Source organism: Dipteris shenzhenensis, chromosome 23, assembly GCF_047967505.1.
Source record: "Dipteris shenzhenensis isolate YYH24624 ecotype China chromosome 23, Dip_SZ_1.0, whole genome shotgun sequence".
Classification (NCBI taxonomy): Eukaryota; Viridiplantae; Streptophyta; class Polypodiopsida; order Gleicheniales; family Dipteridaceae; genus Dipteris; species Dipteris shenzhenensis.
In genome coordinates this window covers 12,458,730-12,474,063 of record NC_141618.1, presented here as the reverse complement: position 1 = coordinate 12,474,063, position 15,334 = coordinate 12,458,730, and the positions used below count along the sequence as shown (strand labels likewise).

The 15,334-nt window shown below is 43.5% G+C and overlaps 1 protein-coding gene across 1 annotated transcript; it reads right to left on the bottom strand.

Annotated features, from left to right (window-relative positions):
• Nucleotides 1-6,186: 6,186 nt before the first annotated feature.
• On the bottom strand, nt 6,187-8,138 carry LOC147886995 (Ras-induced vulval development antagonist protein). Its single transcript, XM_087394740.1, has one exon. It carries the CDS (start codon nt 8,053-8,055, stop codon nt 6,361-6,363), a length of 1,695 nt encoding a protein of 564 aa, XP_087250866.1. The 5' UTR covers nt 8,056-8,138; the 3' UTR covers nt 6,187-6,360.
• Nucleotides 8,139-15,334: the final 7,196 nt, after the last annotated feature.

Below are 15,334 nucleotides of genomic sequence, written 5' to 3'. Positions count from 1 at the left end.
TGAAGAGTGACAGCCTGACGCCCATTTCTGCACAGCCTGCTAGATCTCTTCACCTCGCCATCTCAGCCTGCAAACAGAGGCCTGGTTGTTCAGCAATTTCCCTCAGCCAGCCCCTCTTGTACAAGAAAACCTCGCCTCTACACAACAGATCGAGATCCTGTGTGGTTCGTGGTTTTGCTGGCAACATCTTTCTGCCCACAACCGGACTGTTTGGTCGCCGAATCGCCTCCCTCTACAGCAAACCCTAATTTCGAAACTTGAAGCCTGACATCAGGACCTCCTTCAACTCGTAATTAATGCTGTACTTTTTCCAGCCCGAAGCCCACCGCCAGTACATGCTTTTCAGCACAATCGGGCAGCTCTAATCTATTCCAGGTGGATTCTTTCCATTCTATTTCTAAGGATTCTCTTTGTTATTTGACGCTCATTATCAAATTACAGCAAATGAAAGCCACCTCCTTAAAGCATGGAAACCCCTGGTAATTCACCCGACCTTTCAAGGACACCTCAGACATCATCTACCACACAATATCATGTTCAAATTGCACAACCAGCCCATTTTGGAGCTTTTGCATCGTGGGTCTTCTGTGTCACGTGCCCTTCCAGTGACTTGGACCACATCCTATACCTTCTGCGTGAGGCACCTCAGTTACATTACTTCCTCAACACAATCCAAATTGTGTTCCACGAGACACGTAGATACCCAGAACCCGATATTCCTCACGAGTTTGCTATCCATCTTTGGAGAGACTTTTACCCCTCAGCTTCAGCATCTCCAAGGTACTCTCCATCTCCTTTAGCTCCCAGATATCCTCCTATACAGGTTGTACCTTCCCCAAGACAGTATTTACACTCTGAAGGCACTCCTTCTGGATATCCTCCACTTCCGACAGCAGCTCCTTACCCCTTCTCAGATCCGTGGACTCTGCAACCTACCCCTGTACTCTCACGAGCAGTAACACCCATTTCGGCATCACCAGTGTTACCTCAGACAGGACCTCCTTTACCAGATTTCCACGGTTGGTTCCATCCTGCTTCTTCTGCCCCCTCCAACATGAGCAACCTCAAGGAGCAGCCCGAATCTTCTTCCAGAAATGGTACAAACTAGAGCACAGGTTCGTGCTTTTCTCACAGGGATCTCAGATATGTCGCAACGCTCGTGCGCAGCCTCTCCGGAGATAAGTGACTCAAGTCCAAAAAAGACCCCTGAAGTCAACTTACAAGGCGAAGCACTACTTCAACTTCAAATTTCCCAGCTTCAAGACAGCATCTCCGACTTGGTCCAGAAAGTCCAACAACTCTAAGATTCTCGCACTACCACACATACAAAAGATGACGTGACGCAACCAGACGACTATGTAGACTCATTTCCACCAGAGGTAGAAAACACTGAACTCTGTACCCTCTACCATTTACTCCAAGCTTCCAAAACTAAAAGACTTGACATTAAACTTCCAGAAGCCAACACTGGTCAAAGAAATCGCCGAGCAGTTGACCAATGGCTCGCAAAACTGCACATACTTTGACACTGTTGACCTCACTGAAGGCAAAAAGATTGCCTTGGCAGCCTCCCTCCTCAAGGATACAGCTTTCCTATGGTGGCAACGACGCTTAAAGGACGGCAAAAGTGTGTTAACCTGGGAACATTTTGAACACGTGCTTCATAAGCAGTTCATACCTGCCAATGCGGACTTCCAAGCACGTTCAAAACTCAAACAATTGGAGCAAACAAGCTCCCTGTCTTCCTACATCTCTCAGTTCACCACATTGGTGCTGGAGATTGATGGTTTAACTGATGATGATCGCCTTCATGCTTTCATCTCAGGCCTAAATCCCTCATTACGCATTGATGTCCTCAAAGCAAACATCACCATCACAGCTGGCGCTATTACTTACGAAGAGCGCATTATTGATTTCCAAAACACGCGGAAGCAGAGTGCTAATAGAACACCGAACTCTACTATGGCCAAAGGTGCTCGCCCTCAAGATAACCCCAAGTTTCGAAAAAACTCGAGTAATCAAGGTCAGCGACAGTTTCAAGATCCCCACAAGTCTCAGAAATCGTATGCTGGATTCCAACAGAAGCACTCCTCCAAGGATCACGCCTCTTCTTCTTCACAAAGTCATCACCGTCATCCCCAACATAAAGGTGTGGCCACTAACAAGAAGAACAACTCCAACACAAAAGGACTTTGTACCATCTGTACAGGTGACCATAGATGGTTCAATTGTCCCAAGCGACCAAAGCAAAATTCCAATATGGAACCTAGCACTTCCCAAACAGAAGATGCTACCTCAGCACAAGACAAGAAAGGCAAAGCTGTTCGAATGGCAAATACCATCCACATGAGCCAGCAACCCCGCACCTTTCCTGACCACTCAAGTACTTTGTGTCCAAGGATCAATTCGTGGAAAAATGGTCACTATCCTCATCGACAGTGGCTGCTCTCATAACTTCCTAGCTAGTTCTATGATCGACAAACTTCGGTTGACCACCAGTCCTAGTCCCAAGGACTATCAGATTGAACTCGCGAATGGAACTACCTTCTTGTGCAACACCAGGATCAAAAACTTGTCTTTTCGCATCCAACATTATACGGACAAGTTGAACTTCGACATCATGCCTCTTTCTCGATACGATGTCATACTTGGACAACAGTGGCTCTACGACTATGATCCATCAATCAGTTTTCGCAGCCATACTACCCAGTTTGTCCGCCAGGGAAAACTTATTGAGCTAACTGGTTCTAGGGACTCTCCTTCAACCCCAGTTGCCTCTGCCCTACAAGTAAAGAAGTGGGTTCACAAACATCAAGTAAAGACTTCACTTCTGTTGGTTACGGCAGTAGAGGAGTCACCAACAAAGGATCCTTCTGAATACCTCAACCAACCTTTTTTCCAACCCTACCTGGATATTTTTCCACAGGAATTGCCAAAGCAGTTACCACCTCGACGACCAGTGGATCACCCAATCGAACTTATCCCTGGCAGTAATCCACCGTCGAAACCTCCTTGTCAGGTTTCTTACACTCAAAATGAAGAAATCCAAAGACAGGTGACCGAACTACTCGACAAAGGTCACATTCGGCCCAATCGCAGCCCTTTCGGATCTCCTGTACTACTTGTGGAAAAAAAGAATAAGTCAATGTGCCTCTGCATCGACTACCGAGCCCTTAACAAGCTCACTATCAAAAACAAGTATCCATTGCCTCGCATCAATGAACTCTTCGATCAACTTCTACACGCAACACAATTCTCAAAGATTGATCTTCGTTCAGGTTATCATCAAATTCGCATACGGGAAGGCGATGAGTACAAGACAGCTTTTCGAACAAAGTATGAACACTATGAATGTTTGGTCATGCCTTTTGGGTTAAACAATGCCCCGGCCACATTCATGACACTAATGAACGACATCTTCAAGCCTTTCCTCGATAAGTTCGTCATCGTTTACCTCGATGACATCCTCGTTTTCAGTAGATCCCTACATGAGCACAAACATCTTCACCAAGTTTTTGAAGTTCTCCGCGCAAATTCTCTCTACATCAACATTGAGAAGAGTGAGTTCTTCAAGACCCAACTCGAATATTTGAGACATGTTATTTCAGCTCAAGGCATCTCTGTGGATCCCAAGAAGGTCGAGGTAATCCGAAACTAGCCTACTCCTAAGAATGTTCATGATGTCCGCTCTTTTCTCAGATTGGCAAACTTCTACCATACAAAGGTCTATTAGTTTTTCGAAATCGCAGCTCCTATGTCCGAATTATTAAAAAGCACAACAGTTTTTCAATGGCTTCCCAAAACAGAGTATAGTTTCCAACAACTCAAGCAAGCACTCACTACCACACCAGTTATGGCTATTGCTGACCCAAACCTTCCATTTGAGGTCATGACTGACGCTTCCGACATCGCTACAGGAGCAGTCTTGATGCAAGAAGGCAAAGTTATTGCTTTTGACAGCCATAAACATTCCGATATCCAAACCCGATACCCGGTTTATGATAAGGAGTTTCTTGCCATTGTACATGCTTATCACTCTTGGAAACATTATCTCATGGGAGCCGATTCGGTGGTCAAGACAGACCATCACTATCTAAAGTATATCTTTACTCAGCCAGTCATGAACGCTCGACAAGCACGCTGGGTTGAGTTTCTGGCCAACTTTCACATGACCATTGAGTACATTCCAAGACTACGCAATGTAGTTGCAAATGCTCTCAGCAGGTTAACTGTAGCATCAGCTATGGTAATCTCTACATTATCTATGGATGTTTCGAATTCATTCAAAGGGAAGTATTTCAATGATAAAGACTTCGGCACAGCAGTACAAGTTCTTTCAAAAGATCAACCTTCGACTTCCAAACAGAAGATTTTCTCATCCTATTCTTATACGGACGACCTTCTGTATTATCAAGATCGCGTGTGTGTACAACATGACAAGGATGTTCGACGTCTTTTGTTAAAAGACCATCATGTAGTTCCTTATGCTGCCCATCCAAGCATCAACAAGACTTATAGGTTACTCAGTGCGACATATTACTAGCCTCAGATGAAAAGCAACATCATCAAGATGGTCAACAAATGAAAGCAAGCCAACGACTTCCAACAGGACTTCTTCAGTCTCTTCCAATTCCAATTGAAAGGTGGGAAAGTATTTCCATGGATTTCATTACAACACTACCACAATCCTCCCGAGGTAACACTCAGATTATGGTAATTGTTGATCGACTGTCCAAAATGGCACACTTTGTTGCTTGTAAAAGCAATGCACAGGCTCCGGACATCGCCAAACTCTTCATACAGCACATCTTCCGACACCATGGATTGCACAAGAATATCATATCCGACAGAGATCCTAAGTTTACCAGTCACTTTTGGATTTCACTGTTCGAATCTTTGGGTACAACTCTACTGTTTAGTTCAGCCTACCGCCCAGAATCAAATGGCCAGACTGAAAGAGTCAACCAAGTTCTTGAAGAAATGCTTCGACATTATGTTCAGACACGCCTAGCAGCTTGGGAAGAGTATCTACCACTCCTTGGAGTTTGCTTATAATAACTCTTTCCATAGTGCCATCAGCATGACTCCATTTCAAGCAGCTTATGGACACACTCTGATTGTACCAACGAATTTTGTACTTCAACATCGAGTGGCCCTACCTAATCAACTGGTTCAAGAAATGCAAGACATTCTACTCCAAGTCAGGGATCATATGCAAAAAGCGCAAGAGCGGTATCAACGGTCTGTCAACAAACATAGACGTCACCTGGAATTTGACACTGGTGACATGGCGCTATTATTTGTAACCCCACATCGCTATAAGACAGTTAAGTCTGTGTTTCCTAAGTTGCAACCAAGATACTATGGACCTTTCTGGATCATCAAGAAAAATTCACCTTTAAGTTACAAATTGGAATTACCACCATCATGAGGTAAAATCCATCCGACATTTCATATTTCTTGGCTAAAGACGTACATTCCAGGCGATGAAGCAGTTTCTCCTGCAAATGATTATGTCCCAGAAATTGAAGACGATTATGTACTCCTTATTCCTGAGCGTATTCTGAACCATCGACAGCGAGAGACTCGACATCGACTTATCACAGAATTCCTTGTTCTTTGGCAAGATCTAGACGACTTCGACGCTACTTGACAATCTGATGAAGACTTACAGCAATACCCTGACATTTTACAACAGTATTTTCAGAATTTACCGTGATATTTTCTACATTAGTTCATTATCTCCACCAAGGTCTTATTTTGAGTGGGAGGGGATGTCACGATCTGTGACATATTTCTTTCTCTATATCTAGACTTATGGATGGTTTGATGAATGGACACTTGTGGAAGGGTATGCCCTTTCGACGGGACACTTCCTATGAGGCACAACCCCTTCACAAGAGACATTCTATGGAAGAGACACTCCTATTGTAATGCACATATACTTTGGAGTACACACCTTTTCATGTGTGACTTTTCACTCTCTATATAAGAGAGGCCCAATTCTATGGATGACAGACTACAAACACTATAGGCACTCAAGCAATACAAATATTCCTTGTTCTCTACTCTTTTCAGTCTTCTTTATGTTCCTTAGCACATTTCTAAATATAGTAAATCTAGGATTTTTACATACTAGGCCCAGCTTTAGAGGATTAAAAACACGGAAGAGTCCCGCTATTCTCGTTCTCAATGAGAACAAATCATTAGGAATCACTATGGCAAATATATCCTTATACAGGGAAAGAAACCACAAATAAAAGTTGAGCACGGGCTACAATCATTTATACATATAGAAGCATGCCAGAGTTACCATCAACAACTTTCCACAGCCATATATGTAGTGCAACCTTCTTCACCTCAGGCTTCTGTAGTTTCTGGTAGCTTTGCAGCAAATGGGTCATGAGTAGGTCCAACATCTTGCCCAATATGCCTCTGAATAAGGCGCTGAAGGTCTGACATGACTTTGTGCTCCCTTTTCGCCTTCTCTTCATAGTTAAACATGGCCAAGGCTCGTTTATCTTCAGCACTGTACACTTGATTTTCCTTTCTGATACGGATAGCATTCATGCGTTGATGCCTACTGCCACTCATAACATAACCGAGAGTCTCAAACTTTTGGATTTCTTCGGCTGACAAACCAACTTCTCCTCTTCGGGGAATACGCTTCCCTTGCTGCACATACTGCGCAATAGCATCTCCTTCTCCAGGCCTGAGAGCTCCTCCATAGCTTATGTGACCCTCTGCTTTAGGAGCCGGTGCAGGTCCGACAATAGGCTCATTCTCAAGGCCTGCTGAAGATTTTTTTTGTGCCTCTAACAAAACTTTGAATTTCATAGCTTCCTCATCGATCTCAATGGCAGTGCCATCATCATTTTCTGTTTCTCCACCTGACCCATTTGATATACTTACTTTTGAATCCTTGTCTGAAGATGACAAAGGAGTGGAAGAGCGGCGTTGCCTTTTATGCCTTGAGACTGGAGATTTCCCCTCTCCATCTGTCCCAGAACCATCAGAGCTAACCTCTTGCCTTTTCTGATGTTTCTGCCCTACTGCTCTGTCTTTCTTAGCTTTTCCAGCAGCCCGCCTGTGCTTTCCCCTCACCTTTTCCCTGCTCTCCTTTCTTGCACTACTGTTCCGCTTCTTTTTTCTGCGATCATCATCAGAGCTCGAATCCTCACCATCAGAAATCTCAGTACTGCTTTCACCCTCGGTCTGTATACCATACTTCTTTAAACTCTTCTTTCTTGCACTGCTGATCCCCTTTTTCTTTCTGTCACCATCCCGAGAACTCACATCCTCCCTTCTTGCACTGGTGATCCTTGTCTTGCGTCGGCGATCACCCCCACGGCTAGAATCCTCGCTGTCAGAATGCTCAGTAACACTTTCATCTTCACTAACAACAGTCTCATACCTCTTTGATGACTTCCGAACAGCCACATCTTGCAGACTTTCACTTCCCTGTTGGTTCCCTTTAAAACCAGTCGTCCCGTCAACAACTGCATCGCCCCTTCCCTCCATGTTCATCCCCTCCCCGTCGTAATCTCCATCAACTTGCTCTATTCCATAAGTTAAGCCTGCCTCTCCGCGAGGAGGACTTGGAGTAGCTCTCCATATGCAAGCCTTCATCTTTCTCCTCAACCTTTCACGTTTCATCATCCTATAGTCGTGAAAGCTAAGATCTTTGAGATCCACATCATCAGAGTCGGAATCTCTCGTTCTGTCAACATCTCTAGAAAGAAAGGCATGGTGATCTCTATCCTCATACCTCTCTCTGTGCGGAGCTCGAACATTTTCACGGGAACCCACCGTATTATGAAAGGGAGGACTCCGAGCTCTGGCATATCCATTACTGCTCCTGTCTTCTCGATGCCAGCGGTCTACTTTGCTGGATCTAGGAGGGCTATCATCTGCATCGACATCGGGTCTACTATGAGGGGGTTCCAGGGAGCGGTGATGCTGACGGTTCGTGCTGCGGTCTGAAGGGCCGTCGAAGTGTGGTCTTCTGGAAGAATGGCTAGGGCTGGGGCTGTGATGTCGGCGACCCATGGCCATTGCCACAGCACAAAAACAGAAATGAAGCAACAAAAAACAAGCCAAATCTCGAATCCAAAACCAACAGCCAGCTTTTACACCCGGCCTGCCCACACGGTCAGCTTTACACCCGTTCTTGCGTGCTTTTTAAGTTTTACACGCAATAATAATGGGAATCGGGAAAGGTGGTCCCAAGTGGTGCCATGCATATTTCTATCCTATTCCCACCCCCCAAGAGAGAAAGAGAGAGAGAGGACTTGGATGTGCACAAGGAGAAGAGAGAGGAGAGAGAGAGGGGGGAGGGCCTTGCCTTGAAATAAAAAGAGAGAAAGAGGGAACGTGGAAATTAGAGAAGAGCACAAAAAAAAGAATAAGAAATGATTTTCGCTTTGCCAAGCTCACCCACTGTCAATAAGGCTACCACTCGAGTGGCAGGCCAAAAAGAACTAAGGATGGGTTTAGGAGGAAGAGGACACATGGCATCATTCCATGTGTTTAGGAGGTAGGGACCTCGTGCGAACAAGGACACATGTCATCATTCCATGTTTTTAAATCCCTAAAAAAGGGGAACCCATTCTGGTTGCCGAGTCTAGAGGCCATGGTCCAGGATAGAAGAAAAAAAGTGGCTACTCCTATTCTAAATCCATCCTAGACCACTTGGTCTAGGATGGGAGTAATGATGACAAAAAGATTCCCATCCTAAACCCATCCATGTGCTAAGGCCCTAAGTTTCTATTGGACTTGTCAAAGTAGGAAGGTCAGGTGGAAGCTTGGACTTAGCTATCAGAGCCGTTGTCAAAGAAGCTAGTCTCTGGGCGAGGAGAGATCAGGTTGCTAAATGGAGACTAGACAACCTCTGCACTTTGGGCCATGTGAAGACTTGCGTATATGGAGATGCCTGGGGATTTAAGCTGGATTCACAAGCGGGCACGGACAAAACGAGTTGAGAGTGAGCATGTCTGCCTCATTTTGAATGTGTGTCCCCCCCTTAATTCACAAACGGGCACGAACACATACAACAAGTAGTATCCTTTCCTTATACACTAAGTATAGATGGCTTGGTGGTAGGGCCTATGGGACATGGGTAAGAGGTCAAAGGTTCGATTCCCTATTTAGAGCAAATTTTTTTGTCTTTTTGTGAGCAGATAGCCTCATGGGCGACCTTGGGAGCCCGCCCAAGAAAACTGCAATTTTTGCGATCCACTTACGATTGGCCCTCACTCGCGGGCGAACATGTATCAAACACTTGCAAATGGGCTCTACAATCTGATTGGTTGATATTCCGCTTTTCTTCATGTCCTTGCCCATTTGTGAATCCAGCCTTAGTCACTGTGTACTTGTTGTCTGAGCTGGAGCATGAGATGCAGATCAGAGAGGTAGAAGATGCTGAATTAGCAAGTGTGCGGAGTAGGATCTTTTGGTTGACTGTCCCTCAAAATTTTTCTTAAATGCAATCAAACAAAAACAACAAAGCGAATTAATTGATAGAGTAATGGATTCCAATGGTAATTTGGAGACAAGATTCTCGCATATTGCTAGGATTTTTCTACGCCATTTAAGTGGGTTGGTTGTAGCCTCAATGGCACAGAACGAGGAGTGGTTTTTGGCAATGGATAAGGTGATGGCAAAGTTACAACCACGGGTGTTGGATGCCCAGAATTTGGATGAGCTTGAGTATGCCCTTAAAGCAATGAGGAAGGATAGAGCACCAAGATTAGATGGCCTTACATCAGAATTTTTGGCCTACCCTTTAGGGAAAGGTCTTAGTGAAGGTTCGAGTTCTTTCAAAAGGTAAAATAGGGGTTTTTGGATTTCAAAAAATTCTTCAATTTCATTGGCTATTGTAGGGGGCTTTTAATGCATGCATTTTATGCAGGTGGGAGCTGCTCCATTTTGTTCCTAGAGTCGAAACTAATTTTAGGCGAGTTCATTGATTGTAGATTAATAATCTGCAAATTTGCAAGTCCCATGCCACCCATCCTCTCCTTCCCCTTCCAATACAAGGCTTCCTTCCCATCTTCGCCAACATCATCTTCCCCATCCCCAACCTCCTTTTTGTCTTCTCCCCCTTTCTCTCTCTCTTCTTCTTCTTGTTCTCTCTCTTAGCTTCCAAGCAGGCCTCTTGAATGTATTCAACTTGTTTATGTGATGCAAAGGTGTGTTTTGTTTGGATTGGATCTTCACAAAGCCTACAACCGTATATGCTCGGACTTTATCTTAACGGTCATGGAAAGGCTGGGGTTTGCTGAAAAGTTTATCGGGATAGTTTCTATGCTTTTTGGGAATGCCTCTGTAGCTTTATGCATGAATGGATGTATTATGTGATGTTTTAGCTTGACACGGTTGATCAAGCAGAGCTGTACCATGGCCTCCCTATTGTTTGCCATTAGTTTGATACCTCTCTTGTAGTTGTTGAAGGGGGCAATACGGGCAGGCCACCTAGAGGGTGTCTCCCTCCCTTCAGGGAAGCAAATAAGCTTGCAAATGTTTGCTAATGGCCTCATATCTTTTTGCAAAGAATCTTGTCAGTGTCTCAAGGCTCTTAGGGAAGTTATGCTTATCTTTTGTCAAGCGTCGGGCTCGATCTGTACTTGGCAAAAATCTTTTGCATTGAGATCCTCATTGGATCAGCTCTACTACTAAAGTGAGCTAAATATATGCATGTACATTAGATTTAAAGAAGAGAGGTGGTGAGATATTTGGGAGGACCGATAAGTCTTGGGTTGACAGTTAAAAAAAGGTTTGAGTGGCTCAAGGACCAAATTAAAATGAAACTGGGGGGATGGCACGGGCTGGGGAATGCAAGGGCCCTTATAGTGGAGCATATTCTGGCTGCTACTTTATGTGGCTATGATTTAGCACTTTCGTTCGTCCCTTTTGCAAAAATTTAAAAATGTTTCAGGTCATCTATCTAGGTTGAGGATGGGGGAAGAAGATAGATGCATTATATTCCTTGGGGGGCCCTGAAGGCTTCTAATCAACAGGGAGAAATTGAGATGCTGGATATTGTTGTGCGAAATGTTGCTTTAATTGGGAAGTGGATTCCCAAATTGTTTGGTAGTCCTTTGCCTTGGCTGGAAGTTGCCCACTGGTTTTTAGAAAATGTGAAATGCCTAAGTTGGGGTCCTGTGTTGGGCTAAAGTGGTATGAGAAATTGTTTTCGAACTTCCTTGTGAGAATTAAAGGGTCGGACATATTGGATGGAATGGTGTCTACCTAGAAATTGGTTAGGTGGGCTAAGGGGTGATGCCAGTCTGTGTGAATGCATTTGGTGGAGTAAGGCCTTGGCCCTAGAAGCAAAGGCAATTGCCCTCTTGAATCTAAAATGTGCTTGCAGTATCTATAAAAAGGGGTTGGTTTATTGGTCTCAATTATGATATCCACATACTGGAAATTGGCACAAGCTACGAGGTGTTTATTGTTAGTATTCTCTCGCTATTCAGGAGATGACATTTATGCATCTGTTCTAAAGGAGATTCCTGAATGTTGGCCCATAAACTATGTGGAGGCAAGTCATACCAGAGTTTATCATTGGTATGTGGCGAAGGCTCCACTGAAGAAGATTTTGGCAAAAGCTCTGTACAGATCTTTGTTGGAGCTGAGTTCCCCATTGCAGGATCTAAATAAAAAGTGGGGATTGTGGAGAACACCTGCATGGTGGTGCAAAAGATTCAAGGAGGTATGGTAGTCCTATCGCTTGAGCATCAATGGCTATTGGCCTGGGTGAAGCTAGAATAAGAGGTTACAAGTCAATCCTTTGTGCCACCTTTGTGGCAAGGTGGTTGAGTATGTGCAACATTTGATGCTACGGTGTTTGGCATCGAGAAGTATTTGAGGGAGCTATGAGGATGGCTAGGTTGATGTCAAAATTTCACATTGGGTCGAGTTGGAAGCTAGTTCTCTTGGGAGACCCGATTGGGATCCCGTCCACTCTGGCAACCTACTGGCCTTATATCAAAGGTGTTGTTTGAAATTCAATCTAGTCGGCGTGGAACCAGCTGGGCCTTTAGGGATGTAGTTATTGCAGTAGGGCATAAAGAGAATTGCATATTGGGGTTTCTCAGGTCTTCACTGCAAGACCTTGCCAAAGTGATTAAGCAATCGGATTCTCTAGTTTCACAATGTTTGGTTGATTAGTGCAGTAATTGGTGGTTTAGCTATGATCCTTGTAAAGTCTTCAATCTGTTTCTAGTGTAGGCCTAGGGATTTTACCCTATGACTTGGCCAAATTTTTTATAGGGTCTTTTTGGGTTTGACCCCCCCATTTTTCTAATGAAAGATGGCTTGTTTTGTGTGGAAACAAAAAAATTATAAATTTTGCTTCTTTTAAGTTTTAATGTCACTTGAGTTTCAATTTTTTGGCATTTTTCATTATTTGTCCCATGCCTTCGTGTCCTTTGCTTTTGGTCAAGTTGAGTCTTTAAGGGTGGGTTCAGACCGACTGCCCGACGCCCACCCTCATAAAATTCAAGTGAAGGGCCTCATCTTAGGTGGCCCAATTGAAATAGTGTTCCTCCCAACTGGCATGAGAAAATAGTGGGCGGCATGTGGAGGCCACCCAACCCATGGCCGAGTGCAAAAAAGCTACCGTGAAATTCTCTCAGTGGGAACAATGTATCACTCATAAGATTCCCTCTGCCTCCATGCCAATCACTCTTCTTGACATTTTAATGCAGCCTGACAATGAAGCCGGGTGGCGTGAACGACGACACCCAACAACCACTCATCCTTTTCTTTTCATTCTCATGGGTGTCGAGCTGGTTTGAACCTGGCCTAACCAATGTGGCAAAACCACTATGGCCCTACTTTAGTGAAAGGAAGAGTAGTTGAGGTAGTAATATAGAAAGGAAACCTTTAACGTCCATTAACAATGAGCAAACACTAACCTACTTTCTAATATGCTCACAGCCAAAAAACAAAGGAAAATAAACCCTTGACCCAAATTTTCCAAAAATACCCCAACACTTTCCATAGACCCTTAGCAAGGCCAAGAAGATATTAACTGCTTAAGAGCTAGATGTCACCTTGTCAGAGTCAAAGATTGAACATCCGGTTATCTTCAGATGAGGTTGCAGTCATTGAAAAGATGTGTTCGAGCCTATGCCAGCTACAAAATGGAGATCTTCCAACCAAAGGGAATTTTCTAATCATGTAATGTTGTTTTGCAAGTCGTGTGGCCTGAATGGTTTGCAACTAAAGGCACATTTTACCACATGTGTGGCTTTTCCCTAATTATGCCTACTTGATCCTATGTAATATGAAATTACAAACATTTTTATTACGTTCTTTCTAAAAAAGATTTGGATGTAAGAATTCCTTGAAACAAAATTTGTAACATGCTATATATTTTTCTTTGGAAAAAAATGGAAATCTAAGGAAAATATGTGAATTCAAAGGTTTATGAACTTCCTTGAACACTGGACCATACAATGGAAGCATGGATGTATGAGGTCCTATCTAAGGAATAACAACCCTAGGGCTAGTAGGTCTTGTTCACATGAATACAACTGGCAAGTCATGTGATTCTAGTTCACATCTGCATTGCTTGCCCATAAGAACTATAAACTCATCTCACAGGCACAATGCTTGCCATGAGGCTTGTATCATAGGCACCAAGGATTGTGACCTCAAGTCAAAGCTATCTAGTCTAGAGTGCCTACCTCTTTTGGCTTGCTCCATTAATTGTACATGTATTCAGTTAGTATTTGTATCTAGATGACATGATTGATCTCTATAGGCATGCCGCACAGAGTCTACGTCTCATCTACATACTTTACTAGCTCATCTCTTTAACTCTGTAACCGAAATTATCTTCTACTATTCTGGGTTTTATGCATTATATTATTGTTTTGACTTTATCCCATTCTTTGAAGCAAACCATTGGGTCCTCCAAATCTTCACGATGGTTTCTGGAATTTATCCTCTACAAATATTTTAGCCATTTAAACTTGTATTCACATTTTCTTTTTGCAGTTGCTCTGCTTGACCTTTAGTTTGTTTATCTAGAAAGACCTTAGTTTAGCTTAATTCAATTCTAGAGATATTTTTGTTGTGAATCAAGTTTGTAATTAGGTACCATCTTCTTAGACCTTGCATCACTTTAGGTACTGTCCCAAGTTTAAACTTATCCATCTTGAGTCGTGTCCTCTTCTATGCAATAGGTGATGGAGCATAAGGAAGGTGTGGTTTTCCTATTTTGCAATCCATGCCAAGTCCCAACAAGCTCCCAACTTTCCAATTCTCTCGAGGTTTTATTTCTTCGCCTATTTACCCTCAGCCCTTTAATTAGCACACCATCGCCTCGGGCTGCATAATGTTTGATAGCAGTCACCCCTATCTTGCATCATGCCAATGCCATTCTTTTATGGAATCTGAGATCTTCTTGGCCTCTCATAGGCTTTAGCCTCCACATAGGTAGCTTATGACCTCAGGCAAAACAAGTGTAAGAAGACATCCCAGAGAAGGTGACGTCCATGTTAGAGTGATCCATCCTCAAGGTTCCACACAACAAAGTAGGAGGGACTAGCTAAGCTTGGAGCCTGCTCTAGATTTGTAGGGATGCAATCATGTTGCACATCTTAGATTGCACCTCCAATCCCATATAGTGGCAAGAAGCAACTAGCCATCACCGACTTACAACAATTTTGATATTGCTCAACCATTAACCTTGTTTGCAATCGAAGTAACATTGTGATCAAATATCTCTTTTCGAAAGATAGAAGACTGATATCTTGTTCTAATAGCCAACAAAACTCCATGGAAAATAGGGGCCAAAGATCGGTGGGCTACTTGGCAGTGATCTCTTTGTTTGCTTTGCACCGAGATTGTCTCTAGGCGTAGTGCCCAGACAAGTTCTTAGCCCTACCTTAGGGAGAAGGGCATAGAAATTGGACGTTGAGTTAAAGCTCTTTTTTTGCATTGATAACGTCTCTAAATGTCGTTCCCAGGCCAATTCTCATCCCCACCCTAGGGAGAAGGGCATAGAAACTGAATGTTAAGGTAAATCTAGCTCTATCTTCTTAGGCTACTAAGAAACAGGGATACGAAAGTGAGAAGCTAAAAGAGAGAAGCATAAAAAAGTGAGAAGCCAAAAGTGAGAATACGAAAGCAAGAAGCCTACATCTCAAAGGTAAATTGCATCCATTTACCTTGTGATTCTTATGGCTCCAAAGAAAATGTAGAGAAGCACATCGAAGTGTAGGCCTACTCCTCCTGAGACAAAAGAATCAAAATCCATTCCATCCCAAGTAGAAAGAGAGGATTCAAGAGCTAACGCACAAGCTATAAGGAATCAACATGA

Coding starts and splice junctions, on each gene's coding strand:
- LOC147886995 (XM_087394740.1), bottom strand. CDS start 8,055: ATGGCCATGGGTCGCCGACATCACAGCCCCAGCCCTAGCCATTCTTCC.